Source organism: Tiliqua scincoides, chromosome 1 (genome assembly GCF_035046505.1).
Source record: "Tiliqua scincoides isolate rTilSci1 chromosome 1, rTilSci1.hap2, whole genome shotgun sequence".
NCBI classification, from domain to species: domain Eukaryota; kingdom Metazoa; phylum Chordata; class Lepidosauria; order Squamata; family Scincidae; genus Tiliqua; species Tiliqua scincoides.
The window spans coordinates 104,715,027-104,735,576 of NC_089821.1; the positions used below are offsets into that span (position 1 = coordinate 104,715,027).

The window sequence follows — 20,550 nt, forward strand, 5'->3', positions numbered from 1 at the left end:
TTTGCACCTTTTCCATTTCCACTGTGTCCTTTTTGAGATGTGGCAACCAGAACTGGACACAATACTCCAGGTGTGGCCTTACCATCGATTTGTACAACGGCATTATAATATTAGCCGTTTTGTTCTCAATACCTTTTCTAATGATCCCAAGCATAGAATTGGCCTTCTTTACTGCCGCCGCACATTGGGTTGACACTTTCATCGACCTGTCCACCACCACCCCAAGATCTCTCTCCTGATCTGTCACAGACAACTCAGAACCCATTAGCCTATATGTGAAGTTTTGATTTTTTGCCCCAATGTGCATGACTTTACACTTACTTACACTGAAACACATCTGCCAGTTTGCTGCCCATTCTGCCAGTTTGGAGAGATCCTTCTGGTCTTCACCACTCGGAAAAGTTTGGTGTCGTCTGCAAACTTTGCCAACTCACTGCTTACCCCTGTTTCCAGGTCATTTATGAAGAGGTTGAAAAGCACCAATCCCAGGACAGATCCTTGGGGCACACCGCTTTTTACCTCTCTCCATTGTGAAAATTGCCCATTGACACCCACTCTCCGTTTCCTGGTCTTCAACCAGGTCTCAATCCAGGAGAGGACCTGCACTCTAATTCCCTGACTGTGGAGTTTTTTCAGTAGCCTTTGGTGAGGGACCATGTCAAACGCCTTCTGAAAGTCCAGATATATAATGTCCACAGGTTCTTCCGCATCCACATGCCTGTTGACCTTTTCAAAGAATTTTAAAAGGTTTGTGAGGCAAGACTTACCCTTACAGAAGCCATGCTGATTCTCCCTCGGCCAGGCCTGTTCGTCTATGTGTTTTGAGATTCTATTTTTGATGAGGCATTCCACCATCTTACCCTGTATAGATGTTAGGCTGACCGGCCTATAGTTTCCCGGGTCCCCCCTCTTTCCCTTTTAAAAGATTAGTATGACATTTGCTATCCTCCAATCCTCTAGCACCGTGGCCGTTCTGAGAGACAAGTTGCATATTTTAGTCAAGAGATCAGCAACATCATTTTTCAATTCCTTAATAACTCTTGGGTGGATGCCATCCGGGCCTGGTGACTTATTGATCTTTCAACCTCTATCTGACTTAATTCCTTGGTCAGGAGGAACCGTTCGGGCAGCGGTATTTGCCCAAGGTCTTCTGCTGTGAAGACAGATGCAAAGAACTCATTTAATTTCTTTACCATCTCCTTTTATCTTCCCTTTCCCTCCCTTACCATCCAGAGGGCCAACCACTTCTCTGGCAGGTTTCCTGCTTCTAACATATTTGAAGAAGCTTTTATTATTCCCCGTTTTATTATCCCCCTAGCCATGCATTCCTCATAGTTTTGCTTGGCCTCCCGTATCACCTTCTTACATTTCTTTTGCCACAGTGTATGTTCCCTTTTATTCTCTTCATTGGGCAAGACTTCCATTTATGGAAGGAAGCTTCCTTGCCCTTTACGGCCTCTCTAACTTGGCTGGTTAGCCATGCGGGCACCCTCCTGGACTTAGTGGAGCCCTTCTTCCTTTGCGGTATACACTTCCACTGCTCCTCTATTACTGTTGTTTTAAGCAGCCTCCATGCACTCTGGAGAGATTGTACTCTTTTTAACTTCCCTTTCAACCTCCTTCTAATCAGCCTCCTCATTTGAGGGAAGTCGGAAGTCAAGGGTTTTTGTGAGAGATTTGCCCGGTATTCTTCCCCCGACATGCATGTCGAAACGGATCGCAGCATGGTCACTGTTCTCCAACCGCTCCGTAACATTGACATCTCTAACCAGGTCCTGAGTACCGCACAATATTAAATCCAGAGTCACCTGTCCTCTGGTGGGCTCCATGACTAGCTGCTCTAAGGCACAGTCATTTAACATGTCAAGAAATCCGGTCTCCTTTTCGTGACCAGAACACAAATTGACCCAGTCTATATGAGGATAATTGAAGTCCCCCATGATTACAACCCTTTCCCTCCTTGTCACCTCCCTGATCTGTTTCCTCATTTCAAGGTCCCCTTCCAGTTTCTGGTCTGGAGAACGATAGTACGCCCCCAGTATTACATCATTCCTCAGGCATGGTAATTTAACCCACAGAAATTCTATGGTGGAGTCGGACCCACCTTCAATCTCTATTTTGCTGGATTCTATCCCTTCCTTAACGTAAATGGCCACCCCACCACCAACACGCCCCTCCCTGTCCCTCCTGTAGAGTTTATAGCCCGGGATTGTGGTATTCCACTGATTTTCCGTATTCCACCAGGTTTCCGTTATGCCACTATGTCAATGTTTTCTCTTGTCACCAGACATTCCAGTTCTCCCATCTTCGCTCAGAGACTTTGGGCATTTGCATAAAAGCATTTGTACGTGGAATGCCCCAGGATGGGCTGCTTATTAGCTCCTTTGTCCCCGCATGCTCTCACTGTGCCAAACCGTCGATCACATCCCATCATGCTACCATTCCCAATTTCTTCTCCTACTCTGTCTTTACCTTGTTGTTCTCTAACCTCCACTTCCTTGTCCCATAGGCATGAGGAGTCCCGAACCGGATGCCCCTCGGCTCCTGTCAGCTTTCCCCCAGGGATTAGTTTAAAAGCTGCTCTGCCACCTTTTTAATGTTATGCGCCAGCAGTCTGGTTCCATTCTGGTTCAAGTGAAGCCCGTCCCTCTTGTACAGGCCCCGCTTGTCCCAAAATGTTCCCCAGTGCCTAACGAATCTAAACCCCTCCTCCCTATACCACCGTCTTATCCACGCATTGAGACCCCTGATCTCCACCTGCCTAGCTGACCCTGTGCGTGGAACAAGTAGCACTTCTGAGAACACTACCTTTGAGGTCCTGGTTTTCAGCTTCCTACCTAATAGCCTGAATTTGGGCTCCAGGACCTCCCGGCTACACTTGCCCATGTCGTTGGTGCCAACATGCATCACAACTGCTACCTCCTCCCCAGCACTGTCTACCAGCCTGTCTGGATGAGAAGTGATGTCTGCAGCCTTTGCACCAGGCAGGCAAGTCGCCATGCGGGCCTCACATCCGTCGCAAACCCCCCTCTCTATGTTTCTAATAATCGAATCCCCCACTACAAGAAGCCTGACTGCCCTCCCGCCGAGGAGTATCCTGAGTGTGTTTGGATACGGGCCTGTCCCCTGGAGAAGGGGCCCACCCTAGGGGACTGTTTCCCTCCTCTCCAGGATGACGTCCTCCAGCCCCGAGACTTCCTACCCAGGCAGCTGAGGAGCTGCACACCTGAGATTAGGACAAAGCCTGATCGTCCCCGGAAATCTCCCCACGGTCCTTCTCTGCCTGCCTCTGCTTCTCCAGGTCGGCCACCAAGGCTTCAAGGGAGCGGACGCGTTCCAAGTCCCTGGAGCTCCTTGCACCAAGGACACACCCATGACTTATGCCCCAGAGGCATATAGTCATACATGTTGCACTTGATGCAAAACACTGGATAGCCCCCACCCTGCTGCTGGCTGTCTGACTGCATAGTTTTGTTTGTTTGTTTGGGGGTACTTAAAAACCCTTCACTGGTTTGCTGCCCTCTTCTCAAGGGAAGAGAAGGACAGTGTCTGGGGCCCTGGCCTCCTCACCCTGCTGCTGAACTCGCACTGAGGTTAAACTCACGGTGCCTTACGTGGCACTTTGTTCCCGAGGCACTGGGTGTCCCAGAGGCCACTTCTGCAGAGAGGCTCATGTGGTGGCAGGCGCTAGCTTTATACCCCTAGCTGGCTCCTCCCCCCTCCCTCCCACCTTGCTGATTGAAAGGGGGCTGGTCTTCCCAGGTGAGATTACAAAAGATTAGGAAGAGAAAAGGCTGCTGAAGGGCCTAATCTACTCTGTAGGCTCCTGAATGGGGTGCTTGGATTTGCCTAATGGGGCTCTTATCACCTCCTAAAGGACAAGGACTATGTTAATTTGCTAAATTGCTAAATTTATGACTATGTTAAGCTAAATTGCCCTGGCTGACTGGGAACAGGCCCTTCCTAGGTTCTTCTCCTCCTAATTCAGTTCTCTTAGGCTGGACTGTTTTTTAACCTCAAGCTGCTTTTTATTTGAGTTTAAACTGCACTGGTTTAAGAGTTTTTGGGGCTTGGCAGAACTTACACACTAAAGGTTTAAATCCTGTTTTGCCCTGTTTATAAAATAGACACAAAGTGTACTTTCTCCCCCTATTACCCTCTTCTTTGTTTGGGCACTTTGATAGGGCACTAGCTTCCTATCTAAATTATACCTCCTGCTTTTATTAAGTGTGCACCTTTATTTAAATTTATTTATTTATTTATTTATTTATTTATTTATTGCTATCACCTAGATCCTGTGTCCCAATTTACTGAACCTTTAGATTATGTTCTAACTTGGATTAAGTTTAACTTGGGTTAAGTATAAGGTTAATTTAAACAAATTTGCTTTCCACTTTATCCTCTTATGTTTTATTTACTTTTCCAAGTGCCTGTACCTTGGGCCCTTACTCACAAGTAGGACTCTGCTCCTGCTCAGAGTAGACCTATGTACTCACTCACCTATATATTTTTATTGTCCTCACCTAGCTCCTGTGCCCCAACTTGCTGGACCTTAAACTCCCTCCCTCTGGTTAGATTAGGTGCTAACTTAGGTAAAGCTTAGGTAAAGTTAAGCTAAAGGTAAGTTAAATTTCAATGTTGATTTAAGGTTAGAAGACAAGAGTTAGAAAGACAAAGAGTTAGAAAGAGAACACTTAACTTCGCCTTCTTGTCGTCTTCCTCCTCTCCTCTTCACAACTCAGAGTCCTCCCTCTCCTTCTCCAAAAACTCAGAGGTCCACTTACCTTCTCCCTCTCTTCACACTGAGGCTAAACTCACTGTGCCTTACCTGGCACTTTGTTTCTGAGGCACTTGGTGACTTAGAGGTCATGTGCGTTTCTGCAGAGAGCGCAGAATGTATGTGTACGTTGCTTTTTCATTTTTGCTTAATCACATAAGCTGTTGTGATTCTTAAAGGATTCATAGTCTGACATGTCTTCTAGGGAGTTGAGGGCCCCAAAGGACCACCAGGGCCAAGAGGGCCTCCTGGACAGGGATTACCTGGTCCAAAGGTGAGAAATTTCAACTGTCACAAACTGACTGCTTTCTTTTTAATATAAAACATCTTTGCCAAAAGACAACTTCCCTTCACTATGATACATAAAATGGATTATTTCTAAGATACTAGTTGGATGGATATTGCTTCAACTTATGAATTAGAGTTGAGTGCCTGCATAATGTCGTGATTGTTGTTGTTGTTGCTTTTGTCTATTGTCAAGTTCAGTTTATTTTATTAAAATTGTTATTGTATAATTTTGCCAAATATAGGAAATAGGTGTTTCTGTATTAATGTATTACCTTAATCTTTCTGAGTATGAAATAGATTGAGCAATTGTTTATATGTTTCAAGTTCCTGTAACATGAAAAATTTTCAAGGATGATTTTTGTTTAAGGGTGATCAAGGTTTGCCAGGGGAAACTGGAGGTCCAGGAGAAAGGGGTCTTGGAGAACCTGGTGCAAAGGTAAAGTAGTACTCTTTGATCTTCGATCGAAACAGTATTCCGATGATCCCTTCTCCCTGTTGACTCCCATCTCCTCCTTTGATTTTCAGTTTAGCTTGGATTGTGACCTTCAGTCCTTTGATCCAACAGCTTTCTCCGAAGTGTTGTCCTCTTCGCTTGTTTCTAGACATCACAAACATTACAGCCTCTGTGGTCCTCAAAATGGCCCTCAGAAGCCTCAAAAGGACTCAACATGCCAAAATAACTACGGAGTTATTCATTTCTTCATTATTTACCAATTCTATTAATTTCACTTTTTCCTTTTCTTACTCTTTAACCGATTTCTAACCTGTGTCCTCAGCACAAACACTCAGTCTAAACAGCCCAATCCACCGCAGTTCCCCATGTGGGGAAGCAGCAGCGCCAATGTGGCATCCGCTGTATTTCATGGGGGAGTTTTGGCATGTTGAGTCCTTCTGAGGCTTCTGAGGCATTCTGTGGCATTTTGAGGACCACAGAGGCTGTAGAGTGATTTGATGGACCAGGAGAGGCCTCCACTGCCATTGGGAATGCCATGATGCACTGCAGAGGGCAACATAGGTTGCAGCGCTGTAAAGTTTTGGAACCCCTGGGTTAGGGTTTGGCAGGTGCTCCTGCCACCAAAACCACCCCTTTCCTGGGCCTTCCCTCCTCTCCTTTCCTGTTCTATCCATTCCCTGTCCTGTTCCTCTCTTCCCTCCCTGTATGGCCTTCTGCACTGGTGGGCATCATCAGATTATCATTGCACAAACCCAGCTGCTCGCTGCTTGCGGTGGTGACTAGGCCGTGCAGTTCAGCGATGTCATGTTTGCACCAGTCACAAACTATATTATCCCAGTGGAACACATGTTCTGCCGGCATAATTAACCCTTAGGATTGGGCTATAAATGTTTAACCTGAGGCTTTAATTTAGCCTTTAGCATAAACTCTAAAACCAAGAGTTAGTATCTAGATTCTAGAAAATTTCCTATTTCTCATTTACATTAGGGAGAACCAGGTTCTTCAGGACTAGCAGGTCTACCTGGTCTTCCAGGAGAAGATGGAGCACCAGGACAGAAGGTTTGTTTACTTCAAATGTGTCTTTTTCTAAAGTTGCCACAATTTCTGTGGTGCCAGTTACCACTTTTTAACAAGGAGTAAATCTGAGCTGGTTTTATCCATAGCTAGGGATCAGTTCCATGTGGTGTAATGAGTTGACCACATAATCCATATACAAAATTGCAATTATTGGCTTGTAGACAAGTGATTTAACTGCACAGCCAAAACTGCAACATTGAAGGACTCTGCTTTTTAGGTTTCCATAGATAAATATTCATTTAATCCATGTGCTTCGAAACACCTGGTGTGACCTGTCCTTATCACACCTGTTCTTTTTCGGATGGCATATGATGGTGGTGTCTATCAAATGTGGAATTTATTTTAATTCATTGTTTTTTACAAAAAATAATTGTTACCCTGGGCCCAGGATGGTCTCCGTGGATCTGCCACCTGAGTCTGAAGAGATCTGCTACCCCTGTGCTCATCCTTTGTGCACCTCTTTTGCTGTCACCATTACCATTGCCTCCTCCTCTCTTGCCTGCCTGATTGTGAAGGTTACTATGTGGGCAAGGAGAGAGGAGAGGAGTACACCGGGCCAGCCTTAGGGTGATTCGGCCAATTCTACCGAATTGGGTCTCCTGGCCAGGGTCCCCTCATGCTGAGGAGATGACTGGAGTGCCCACAACTGCACTCTGCAGCTAACTCTCCAACATGGATTCATCCATAGCAGAGCATAATGAGGTGAGTGCGGCGACTGGATCCTCACGTCACTGCCACCTATTTCTGGGTGCCATGCTTTGCGTGTGCACAATTGACCCAGGTTCACCGAGATTGCAGCCCCCTCCCTTCACCCTTGGTTGCCCCAGAATGCAACACAGAAGTAGTAGTTCTAATCCCCTGAGACTTCCTGCCTGCCGCTCTGCTACACTACAATGGTAAAAACCAGTTTTTAACCATGATTTAAAGAAATGCTTTAAACCATGATTTAAAGAAATCATCTGCGATGATTTCAGGAATGGAACCCCTGTGAATGCCAAAGGCTGACCTGTACATGGTGGAAGGGAGATTCAAAAAGGAGAGTTCTTGATTCGTGGTCAAATTCTCTTACCCACTGCAGCACCACACTAGCTCTCATTACATGCATTTACACTATATGCTAACAACAGTTTTTCCATTGCAGGGAGAACCAGGATTACCTGGCCTCCGAGGTCCTGAAGGTGCTCCAGGGATTGGAATACAGGGGGAAAAGGCAAGAATATATTTGTTAATTTGTTATGGAATGATTATGCCAAAATAGGGTCTAACTATACTTTATATTCATGTGTGGTTGGGACAATATCATCTGTTGCATCAAATGGGGAGGAGTGTGTGCTCCTTTACTTTAAAACAGTATGTCAATTGCATGGATATGAACAATCTCCCCCCCCCCCCCAACCATATGATTATACAATGGTGGGATGGCATGCTGGGTGAGAAGTCTTGCATACACACGTAGTCTTCCTCATGCAATGGAACTTGTTGGACGTATCATCCAAACCCCATGACGCATGTCTTGGAAGACTGGGTCTTCATGTGTGACTCCAATGGAAGCAAACTGGACAAATAGTATGTGCACACTGTTTTGATTGGGGCTGCAGCAGGGATAGGCTTAAAGCCCTCCAACTCTCTCCATGGCCCCAATTCAAATTGCCCCACCCCAGTATATTATTATTATTATTATTATTATTATTATTATTATTATTATTATTATTATTATTATTATTATTATTATTATTATTAACAATATTTATATATTGCTTTTCAACAAAAAGTTCACAAAGTGATTTACCAAGAAAAATCAAATAACTGATGACTTCCTGTCCCAAAAGGGCTCACAATCTATTTACATAAGAAAAGCATTGTGATTAAAGTCTCATCCAGTTTGACCTATTGGCAACAATAAGATATAAGTTAGTCCAGTGGCGTAGCTAAAGGGATACAGGGGTTAGCAATTGCACTGGGCGACAAGCTTTTTGGGGGGAGGGTGTATCAACCAATAAGGTGTTAATATGAGTCAGCATGTTAACAACAACAACATGTTAATTTCCATGTCTCATAATACAGTTAAATCCTGCTAACTGAGTAAAGAGGCACTTTTTCAAATGGTGCTCCTCTTATATTTAGCAGGGGGACAATAACTGTCCCCCATCACCCCAGCACGGTGTCTCTAACAAATATGGGGTACACTTTTAATTTGTTTACTTAATTAATTAAATTTGATTTTGTCATTTTGGGGGACAAAAAATCTTCTTTGACCTGGATAGCAGATGTCTTAGCTATACCACTGGGTGGGGGGAGGCAGTAGAGCTGCTGTGGGGAGAAGGAGGCAGATTTACCACATTTTCACTTTTGTAAAAGCCTGGGCATGAGGTTCCAGGGCATCATTTTGAGCTAGGCACTGGGTTGCTCAATCACTAGCTATGCCACTGAGTTAATCATGACTAATATTTGTTTAACTTCAGTGAGACTAGCAGCCCAATCTTAAGTGTGCCTGCTCAGAAGTAAGTTTCATTGAGTTCAGTGGGTTCTACTTCAGTGGGATCCTGTGTATAGAACTAGAAGTAAGTCTCATTGAGTTCAGTGGGATCCTGTGTATAGGATTGCATCCTTAGTCATTATCAACGTTAGGTGGATTGGGGTCATGCAGAACCAGTGATTTGGCCAGAAATATAGATGCTCCTAAGGCAGTGTTTCTCAAACTGTGGGTCGGGACCCACTAGGTGGGTTGTCAGCCAATTTCAGGTGGGTCCCCATTCATTTCAATATTTTATTTTTAATATATTAGACTGGTATGAGACTGCATTTGGGGAAACATCTGAACAGATCTGAACTTTTAACAGGCTAATATGCATATGCTTTTAACAATGATAGTCACTCCTGAGTAAGTGTGGGTAGGATTGCAGTCTAGTATTGTTAAAAATTTTCCTGCTTAATGATGTCACTTCTGGTCATGACATCACTTCCGGTGGGTCCTGATAGATTCTCATTCTAAAAAGTGGGTCCTGACGCTAAACGTTTGAGAACCACTGTCCTAAGGGATAAGTGATGAAATGCAGCATGAGCAAGTCATTAACCCAATATGTGTGCTGTGTGCACACACAGATCTCTTGTGCAAGCCAGCTTCCTTATTCCTTTGTGTATGCTGCTGACAAAATATTTGTGGTTACTCTCTACAAGAAAGTTAAAACAACTTCTAAATAATATACCCTTTCCCATTCTTTTAAAAAACTTTCTAGGGTGATCAAGGTCAAAGAGGCATACGTGGATTATCAGGACCAACTGGTGTACCTGGACCTGCAGGAGCTAAAGTATTATTACTGTTGTCATTATTACTATGGCTGGTATCAGATACTGGTGGGGCTTGTGCCACCTTTGGCAAAAGTGCCATCCTTTTGGTTTCCAGAGCCTATAAACCGATCACTATTGGGCGCTGCACTGCTTACTGTTCCCTGACATTTCTGTGATGTGACTAACCAGAATGGATGAAGCACTGCTTGCTTTGATATGCATATTCCTCAGTATATGCCCTTGAGAACAGGATCAGCCTTCCAGTTGGTCCCAGTGGATCCCAGAAGTCAGGTGGCATTTAGGGGAATGGACAGCACACTCAGTCCCTGCCTTCTTTGCATAGGTAGCTCCTGCTCCTACTGACCATCTCTGTCCTGGGGCAGGAGCTGGGGCAGAAGACAATGGTGGTGGTAAGACTATCACCACGGTGAATATGGGGGGAGTCAGAGTGCTGCCTGCTGCTCCAAGTCTGCAGAGATGGGGGGGGGGCGGACTGAGCATGACATACTTCACACCAAAATAAAATGAAGTAGAAAGGCACAATGGTGGATCCACATTTTGTTTCCTATGACAGGGTGAACCTGGTGCACCAGGGCGGCTTGGAATGCCAGGTCTTCCAGGAAGAGCCATCATGGGACCAAAGGTAATGGTGTATTTCTTTCATCTTATAACAATATGTAAACAAACATTGTTTATGTTGAATTTTTAATGTCTCTAAGAGCCCAAACCTAAGCTTCCCCAGTGGTACAGAGGCACTGAAATGGCCACCACTATATCCTGGGAGGGCAGGGAGGCTCAGGGTAAGGGAACTGGCACTGGCCTCTCTGCCAGCGCTGGGTCTCTCCCTCTGGCAGGAAAGAACGGGAGGTTTTCTTTTGTACTTTGAATTTTCTGGAAATTAGGAACCTTTGGCAGTTCAGGATCAAAGTGCACAAGTCACTGATTCACACTTTAGCTATAAATGCCCCAGTGTCCGTAGGGGTTCCATTCCATGGTTAATTGAAACTCCAGATAAATGGGGATGCCCTCCACCCTCTGGAGGAGAGGGAAGCTCTGCTCCCCTCATCTTTGGAAGGTCTTCTGAGCTACACAGAGGCTACACACATCTGCCTGTGGCCTCTGCAGGGCTCAGAATGACAGAAAATAGAAAAAAAAAACACGCTACTTCTGGTTTCTCCGTGAAAACTGGAAGTGACTTTTTAATGTCTTTTTAATGGCATAGAGAGTCCTGGGAAAGCCCTCCAGGCTTAACTGAAACCGCAGATACGGGATCCGCAGATACAGGGGTCCCCTATACCTATTAGTATGAAACAAACTATTTTTCATTTAATTATTCTCTCTGTCATGCATTTCTATGAAACCTAGAAAGTGGAAAACATATATACATATGCCTGTTGTCTTTTTGAAGGGTGATATCGGATTATCTGGTCCTCCTGGCCCAATTGGAGAACAAGGAATAGGGATTCCTGGAGCAAAGGTAATCACCAAAGTAGCAAACTCATTTAAAGTTAAAATAGAGATGAAAATAGTTAATATATAATTAAAAAACAGTTGACGAATGCAGAATTTTGCTCCATATAAACAGGGTGATCGTGGCCATCCAGGACCACCCGGACCATTTGGACCAAAGGGAGATGGATATCCAGGCCCACCTGTAAGTATACAATGATATTTTTGATATTCCTTTTGTTGACACCTAGCACCTAAACAATATAAATTATATTCCAGAAACCTTCCCTTTAAAGGGCAAAGGTTCTCCACTCCGTCGATGTCATTTCATCAAATAGGCCAATTTAGAAATTCCCCACTCTTCACCTTAGCATGTGGAGACAGGGAGAGACATTCAGCTTTCTCCCCACCCCTTCTTCATTCTTCCACACACACCCCTTTATAGATAGTAACTCCAAGCTAGAAGGTACTACATTTATGTGAAAATGGGCTCTTCCTTACTATGGCGTGAGGAGGTAGCGCATGACCCAGATAGCACTTGTGATCTCATTGCATGACGGTGTAGATAATCAAACCAGGTCAAAGTCTGATACATTTTCAAGAGTTCCATTTGTGATATCTAAATGGAAAATATATTTAATAATTTTTTCTATATTTCAAAACCAAATTCTTATTTCCGTAGCTTGAAAGGATGCTAAGGGAATCATTTTGTGGAGACAATGTTTCAAAATATGCACTTCCATAATTTATAGATTTGTACTCCACTTTTTGATCACAGTAATCCCCCAAGGCAGTAATCCCCAAAGAAGGGGAGATGAGCTTTCTGCAGCTGCTCCATTCTCTGACCAGTGGTGAGGGCTGGGCTGATCTTTCCCTTACCATGCTGTTTATTCTGAAAGGCACACACTCCAAGAGGCCCTTAGGCCTTCATCCACTTCTCCAGTCCCCAGACAGCAATAGGGAATATGGGATGTATGTCATCTCACAGTGATGAATATATTTATTTTCCAATTTCAGGGTCTTCCAGGACTGCCGGGAGCTCCTGGGGAGCAAGGTCCTGAAGGAATTGGATTACCTGGACCAAAGGTAAAAGTTGATAATTAAGCATGTTTTCCATAAATATACAGTGATGCCTCGCAAGATGAAATTAATTCGTTCCGTGAGTTGTTTCGTTTTGCGAAATTTTCGTCTTGCAAAGTGCGATTTAAAACAAACCCCCCCCCCCCAAAAAAAGGAAAAAAATTCGTCTTGCGAAGCACGGCCATAGAAAAATTTGTCTTGTGAGTCACCAAAAAAATCACAAAATGCTTTCGTCTTGTGAGTTTTTCGTTGCGCGAGGCATTCGTCTTGCGAGGCATCACTGTACTATTATTTGGAGTTCTTAGTTAAATATTGTTTTAAATGAAGCGTTCTGTTTTTAAAAAGAGTTACTGAACTGTTATATAGGCGTGCCCCAGTATCCATTCCAGATATGGGGTTCTGTTCCAGAACCCAACGTGGATACCTGAAACCACAGATAAAAGAGAACAACATTCTCCATGATAGATTACTCAGGGATATATGTGTAGTTCTGTCTGCCTGTGGGTGAAATCCTAACCCCTGTCTGTCTGTGGGTGAAATAAGGGCAATGCAGCTCTGAGGTAGGGGAACAAACATTCCCTGACTTTGAGGAGGCCTTCATGAGTGACACCCAACTGCAGGATGCAGCACACGTCCCATTGGCACCGCTATGCCAGTGCTGGAAAGCACTGACATAAGGGGTTAGGTTTGTGCCCTGTGTGTCTCAGTGTATGTATGTGTGTGTGCCTGTGTTTCTGCCTCTCCGTCAAGCAGTTTCTCCGTGAGGGGTGAAAAAACATCATTTGCTTTTAAAGTCCCTTTGACAGCTCTGTGGTAGAGATACTGTACTACTGGACCAAATGTGATGGGGGCAACTGAGCTCCAGTGGGGGGTGGATCCGGATCCACATGGATAACTGAAACCACCGATACCAGATCTGTGGATATGGGGGCATACCTGTATATAATTTTTTTAAGCCATTTTTGCCCAACGTTGCATACACACAACAGGGATCAAATGTGTACACATGTGGGCTGGGCAGAAATGGGTTAATATCACATTTTCACACATAAATCCATAAAAGAAAAATCATCAGCATCCGTAATGTATGCTGGTAAGTAATAGCAGAATCAATCCATTAGAGCAGTGGTTTTCAAACTCTCAGGGAGAGCTTGACTTGCTCTAAGTCCTTGTGGAGGCAAGAGGGAAGGCAGTGACATGATCCCTAGGATCGCATCGCTCAGGGGGCTGCAGGGGCTTGGCTGGACTTACAGAGCCTCCTGCAGCTTCCCAGGGGCACGGGAGCCCTGTGCGACCGCCTGCAGGGCTCCCCGAAGTGCAAGTGGAGCGATCATGCACTGCCTCCGCAAAGCCGGAAGTGGAGCGCGATTGCTCCACCTTCACTTGTTAAAATTCAGGGAGCCCTGCAGATGGTCGCGCATGGCTCCCTGCAACCCTGGGGAGGCTGCATGAGACTCTGGTAAGTGATCCCAAGCCCCTGCAGTCCCCTGAGCTATGCAATCCTGGGGATCGTATCACTGCCTCTTCCCTGCCTCCTCCCTGCCCCCGCCCCTTAAGGGGGCAGAGGCCAGGGCCCTCAGGCTAAGGCGTCACAATGCCCCAGTTTGAAAACTCCTGCATTAGAGAACAGTAAATTATATACAGAAACTATGGCCAGTAGCTCAGAGAAATCGGTTTATAGCAATAGAATATTTGTACTCAGAATATTTTGATCCAACATGCACATCATCTTTCTGGACCAGATATACTGTCTGGAAGTACATCTACAAATCCAATGCCCATTGAGATGCAAGGCATCCAGTTCCTCCCCTGTTCACACTTACATGCATATACAACTGCATTGCAATTTGGTCTTTAGCTTTGGGCTGTTACTATCCCATAAATTTAATGGCATATAAGTAGTGAACTAGTGCAGATAAATTACTACCATTTACTTATTTTCCTTCCAAATATATTCAGTCAGAGGTTATTCAGAGGTTTATTCCAGAGCAGGTGTGCCCAAACCCTGGCCCTGGGGCCACTTGCAGCCCTCGAGGACTCCCACTTCGGCCCGCAGGGAGCCCCCAGTCTCCAATGAGCATCTGGCCCTCCGGACACTTGCTGGAGCCTGCATGGGCCCAACGCAACTGCTTTCAGTGTGAGGGTGACTGTTTTACCTTTCACGTGAGCTGTGGGATGAGGGCTTCCTCCACTGCTTGCCATTTCACATCTGTGATGCAGCAGTGGCAGCAAAGGAAAGGCCAGCCGTGCTTTCTGCAAGGCGTTTTATAGGCCTTGAGCTATTACAAGACCTTCATTCATTCACATAAGTTCACCTTTAATATATTCATTTGTGTAAACATATGTACATTTATTCAAATTTGAAATGTAAATTAATTCTTTTTTTCCCGGCCCCCGACACAGTGTCAGAGAGATGATGTGACCCTCCTGCCAAAAACTTTGGGCACCCCTGTTCCAGAGTAATTATGCTTTTATTGTTGAGTGTTACTAGGACAATTTTCAGAGGAAAATGTGATTTTAAATTCACTGAGATATACCATAAATATTAACTTAGGTTTGGCCCAAGTCCAACTGCCTCTTGAATTAAGGATCACTGCCTCCCAAAAACCATATGTAAGGTAGCCTTTCTTTCTTTCTTTCTTTCTTTCTTTCTTTCTTTCTTTCTTTCTTTCTTTCTTTCTTTCTTTCTTTCTTTCTTTCTTTCTTTCTTTCTTTCTTTCTTTCTTTCTTTCTTTCTTTCTTTCTTTCTTTCTTTCTTTCTTTCTTTCTTTCTTTCTTTCTTTCTACTCCCTGCAACTCGCTGTTCAATGCAAACTGCATTGCCTCCTTCATGCACAGACTGGCCATATATTAATTTGATTAATTATTTTAAGCATAAATTGAATCAATTCAGATTTCAAAATTTCTAAAATTTCAAAATTCATGCAATTCTATTTGCCCCTTGATGCACCTTCCACTGTTGTTTAACTCTCATATATCTTTGGAAATATTTTAAAAACTGGGCTCCCCAATTCCACTCTCCTGCTTAGGATACAGTTTATATTAGTTAAGGCATTTTGGTGTTTGTTGAAAACTGAGCAAATTTTTACCGCACAGTTTAGTTTTAAGATAATTCTTATTTTGATTACACTAGCCTGGTAGCAGTAACTTCAAAAACTTAGGACAGGAGCTTTGGATTGTCATTCTTTTTAGCCTTCTGACAGCCCAGTCCTATCCAATATTCCAAGGCCAGTGCAACTGTGCCAATGGGCCATGCGCTGCATCTTGTGGTGGGGCAGCAGTCACAGAGGCCTCTTTAGGATATGGGAACATTTGTTCCTTTACTTTGGGGCTGCATTGCGACTGCACCGGTGCTGTAAATGGATAGGATCGGGCCCTGAATCTTTAGCCACTTTAGAGCCCAATCCTATCCAATTTTCCAGCACCGGTGCAGCCGCAATGCAGCCCTAAGCTAAGGGAACAAATGTTCCCATACCTTAAGGGCGCCTCTGGACTGCTGCCCCACCACAAGATGCAGTGCATGCCCCATTGGCACAGCTGCACCGGCACTGGAAAACTGGATAAGATTGGACCCTAGATCACTAAGAATGGCATTAATGATTTAAAAAGTAAAATTGACATTGTGACATTTTGAAATGTACATTTTTAGGGTGATCCAGGTGTTAGAGGACCAGCCGGTCTCCCTGGTCCAATAGGAGAAGGTCTTCCAGGACCAAAAGTAAGTTACAATTCAGAATATAATATCGCTTCTCAAAACTAATGACTGTCATTTCCACATTTAGATAATTGTTTTAATTTTGGAATAAACTAATCTCATTAAAAAGACATTTTCAAATCAATCCTATCCAGGATTGGGCTGCTGCATGGCAATGGCCGTTTTGCAAGCACTGCTGCGACAAGCAGCAGCACCACAGTTCCACAAACAGACCCCAATATGTAGTACAGACTTCTAAGTAACTACAGCTGTTACTTAGTAAGTACAGACTACAGACTTCTAAGTAAATATGTTTAGGACTGTCACTTTAAGCAGCCGTCCACACACACCATTCACTCCAGGTTATTCCACCTGGTCAAAGGAGAAAATGTGGTATATATATGGACATTCCTTTTTTATCCTTTTCACATTTTATGTAAATGGGAACTGTGGTGGCATTAATCAGATTTTTGTAGGTTATTAAGAACATGCTATTTTAGAATATTAAGTATGTCTAGATTTTAAGAATATTATGCTATTTCTTCATCCAGGGCAATATTGGGCGACAAGGGCCACCTGGACCATTGGGACCTCCAGGTGAAGGTATTCAAGGACCAAAGGTATCAAGGCTTCTTGTATTCAGTGTTGAGATGTGATCAAGAGGGAAATTTTTGCAAATGAAAAAGAGAATGAATCATAGATTAGAAAACCAGGAGAAGTACATACCAAATGTTTCAGTCATGTGGTGGAAATATATGTGAAATCCAGATTTGTCCACATGCATTTCTTTGGTCATTTAGGAAGTTGCCTTCTGTGAAGTCAGACCATTGGTCCTTTCATCTGAAAGTTGCATGCACTGACTGGTAGTTGCTCTCCAGGGTTTTAGACAGGGATCTTTCCTAGCCTTACCCGGAGATGCCTGGGAACTTCTGCATGCAAAGCATATAATTACTACTGAGCTACAGCCCTTCCTTGCCTTTGGTATTTGTATGTAGTACATAAACAAACTCCTCTGGCGAAACTGAGGTTCCAAAGTGTTATTTACAAGAAAATTACATGCAGAATTCAAACTATATGAATACCTACTTTTGTTAGAGCATTTGTTAGTTCAAATGTAAGCTTATTTATCAAAAGACAGCTTGAATAAAATTCCTTTTCTCTTTAATTTATACTTTGGATTAAATGTCTGTAAACAATGAATAATAATTTAATGATAAAAACATGAACATTTGCAACATTTGCAACTTATTTGTCATTAGGGTGAGCAGGGAATTCAAGGAATGCCAGGACCTCGTGGATCTCCTGGAGAAGGGCTTCTTGGACCAAAGGTATGGTATAGAAATGCAAAGAAAGGATTATACTTCAAGCCTAGATGTAACCTTTGGACTGTCTTGTAATCTTTGTAAAGAAAGAATGGAAAAAGTTACATTAAAGACACTTTAGAATATAAATATAGCATGAGGGAGATTATATTCTGTAGAGCAATGCTTGGCAATAATGTAATTGCCAGGCACTGCCAGCTCCAATGGATGGGAGATCACCATGGCTGGGAGAAGTAGCCCAACTGACAGCAGTCAGCCGGGAAGAGGATGGGGGCCCTGGGACCAACACACAGAGACGGGGAGGGCCTGAGTGAAGGAGAAGTGTGGTAGAAATGGAAGGAGGGAGAGCAGAGGACAGGTGACAGGAAAGAAAAGTGAGAGGCAAAGAAGGAAAAGTACAAATATCTGAGGAGGAAGGCTGGAAGACCCAAGAAAAGAAGGAAGCAAGGAAATATTAGGGGGCAAGCTAGCCACGGGCAAGGGAGGAATTGAGCAGCCCAGGAGAAGATGGAAGTAGTTCTTCCTTCCTGGACAAAGGGCCCAGGAGGACATACAGGGAAGAAACTTGTTGGCCAGCCTCCTAGGGTTTGTAGGCCTATGGATTTTTGGCTGGTGTTCAGGCAGACCAGAAGACCCATGCTTCCCTGTGGCTGAGACAAGCATGTAGCCAAGGAACACTCGTCAGCTCTGACAGTGCCAAGTGGGTGTGGGTGCTCAGGTATCCTAGCTATTCCCTCTTGGGAGCCAAAAGGCGAGACACTACATAAAAGACTGAGGCGGAACAAGCAGGATGAGAAAGGGTAAAGTAACCTGGTGAAGTGACATAGCCAGTACCCCACAATTTCTGTTGAACTGACACCTACCCACCTTTCTTCTTTTATCTTATCCCTGTTAAACCTAGAGAAATAAACTTCTGCAAGAAATGAATCTCTTGTTCTGGGTGTGCCCTACAAAATCTGTGCAATGTTGAGCTGCCCCTTGCAGGGTGGAGATGGAGATCACAAGTTCTTTAAAAAAAAAGTTAATAGCAGCTGTGGTGGGACCCAATCTAGATCAGGCCTGGGGGACAGGCCTGTGCCTGTGCCACTGCCTGTGCCCTTGTTCCAGATCCACGCCACCCCTCCCGTGGATGATATTTCCCCTAGGAAAATAGTTTACCAATTGGTGCCATGATTTGATCTTCATCTGAATAGTCTCATTCCCAAGCTATCTCATCAATGTATGAGATTTCAAACAGAAGTAACAAAATATAAATAAGGCTATACATGCTTTTTGGAAGTAAGCCCCATTGAAGATAATAGGACTTACTTCTGAGTAGACATGCATAGGATTGTGCTGTAAACTGCTTTATAGACATTATGTGATTCAATTCCAAGGGTGATCGTGGAGCCGCAGGTGAGAGAGGAAGAAAAGGAGAGAAAGGCAACATGGGTAATACTGGTTCAGCTGGAGAACCTGTAAGTAGCCCATACCACTGAGTTATTTTTAAGTGCATTTCTAAAACCTTATAGATATTTTTACCTTGAGTGTGACCCGCATTGAGCCATATGGATGAAAAATCTGTGGATGAAAAATTCACGGATAAAGAGGCTCCATCTGTATGTCTTCCTGAAGTAAGCTAATAGTATGTAAGCTTATAGCATGTAGAACTGGAAAGAAAATTTAGGATTCTACAGAATACGTTAGAAAAGTTTACACTGACAGTGGTTGTTTACCAAAATCTTCATCTGTGTGCTGCTAAAGTCATCACATATAAACCATATTACAGCATTTCATTATCACCTGATGAAGCTAACTGCCAAAGATCATTGAAATGAGCTTCTTCAGAAATTATCTGGACTTTGCAGTGTTCCTGAAGAGCATACTCTGTGCTAAGAATTATATTTTACTGCTTCTTTGGAAGATAGGACAGCAATGAACACATTTTATTCACAACATCAGCATACAATATTTTACATCCACATGCTTCTATTCTTCATTCTTGTAGCAAAGCCCTGTTCAGAACTACAAGCTCTATAAGGGGCTAGCTACACATCACAAACAAGCTCCTTTAGTGAGCATATATCTCTGGACAAGACTTTGTTCAAAGGAGGGCTAACTTCTTTTAAAACTTATAAGTTTACTCTTTAAAAAGTGTAGAATGGTTAAGACACAAGCCTAATGGAAGTCTGTGGTGGTGAAGCGAGTGCTGCACCAGTATGCACTGTTGCAAATGTACCATAAAGCACTACTGACACTAGTGTAATGAGCAGCGCTCACTGGACAAGGTAAGTCCTCTGCTGAGTGGCACGGGGTGGGGAAAGGAAAGGGAGGGAACAGAACAGGGTGGGGATGTGTGGATTGGGCCTTGGAGGGGGCAGGGTTAGCAGCACCAGTGCATACCATATCCTTTCTCCCTTCCTGCGCCTGATCTGCCAACACAGATCCACTCAGACTTGCACCAGCAATTTAGCTAGCATGAGTACGAGTAGACCCATTGTGCAGACTGAGGCTTTCCCCAGGGCAAGGGGACAAATTCCCCCTTATCCCAAGGTGCTAGCACAGCTTTATCTGCACAAGTGAATCTGTGCTGGATAGGGCTGTTAAAATTATTTTAAGAAAAGCGGTAACTATGCAGTATACAATCGGTCTCCAAACTGGAGACCGCTGTGTGCCAGGAAAGGTTTTTCCAGAGCGAACTGCACTTACCGTTCTTTTGGGGAGCCACTGTTCCAAGCCACCAACATCCCCAAATTGAGCCCTGGCCAGCCGCATCTGCTCAGAAATCCAGGCACAATGGCTGCTGGGGCAATGGAAACCAAAAGTGGCTGACTGGGGAACATTTTCGGGAAGGTCAGTGGCTCGGAACAGAGGCTTCTCGGCAGTACAGTAAGCACCGTTCACCTGGGGTACAAATCCAGCTGCGTGCCGGATCCAGCCCATGGGCTGGGGTATGGAATGCCCTGAATTATACACCTCTTGCACTCCAAAGGAGAAAAAAAAGCTGGGAAAGAAATGTTTACAGCAAATGAACAGCAAGCAAGGCAAGTATTAAGTGCTCCTCCTTACTGAATGATTCTGCATTTCATATTCTGTGTCGTCATCCCCACCCCCCTGCTGCCTTGTAGTTACTCTCCTTAAA

General features: G+C 44.1%; 1 protein-coding gene across 1 annotated transcript in view; it reads left to right on the plus strand.

Moving 5' to 3' along the window:
* Positions 1-20,550, plus strand: part of LOC136645400 (collagen alpha-1(XXVIII) chain-like) — a 63,156-nt gene that overhangs the window by 34,183 nt on the left and 8,423 nt on the right. Inside the window, exons 16-28 of the mRNA XM_066621632.1 lie at positions 4,983-5,051; positions 5,433-5,501; positions 6,507-6,578; positions 7,738-7,806; positions 9,833-9,904; positions 10,459-10,527; positions 11,293-11,361; positions 11,470-11,538; positions 12,351-12,419; positions 16,063-16,131; positions 16,659-16,727; positions 17,367-17,435; positions 18,806-18,886. Of these exons, the coding sequence (XP_066477729.1) occupies positions 4,983-5,051; positions 5,433-5,501; positions 6,507-6,578; positions 7,738-7,806; positions 9,833-9,904; positions 10,459-10,527; positions 11,293-11,361; positions 11,470-11,538; positions 12,351-12,419; positions 16,063-16,131; positions 16,659-16,727; positions 17,367-17,435; positions 18,806-18,886 (915 nt within the window). The remainder of the gene's footprint in view (positions 1-4,982; positions 5,052-5,432; positions 5,502-6,506; positions 6,579-7,737; positions 7,807-9,832; positions 9,905-10,458; positions 10,528-11,292; positions 11,362-11,469; positions 11,539-12,350; positions 12,420-16,062; positions 16,132-16,658; positions 16,728-17,366; positions 17,436-18,805; positions 18,887-20,550) is intronic.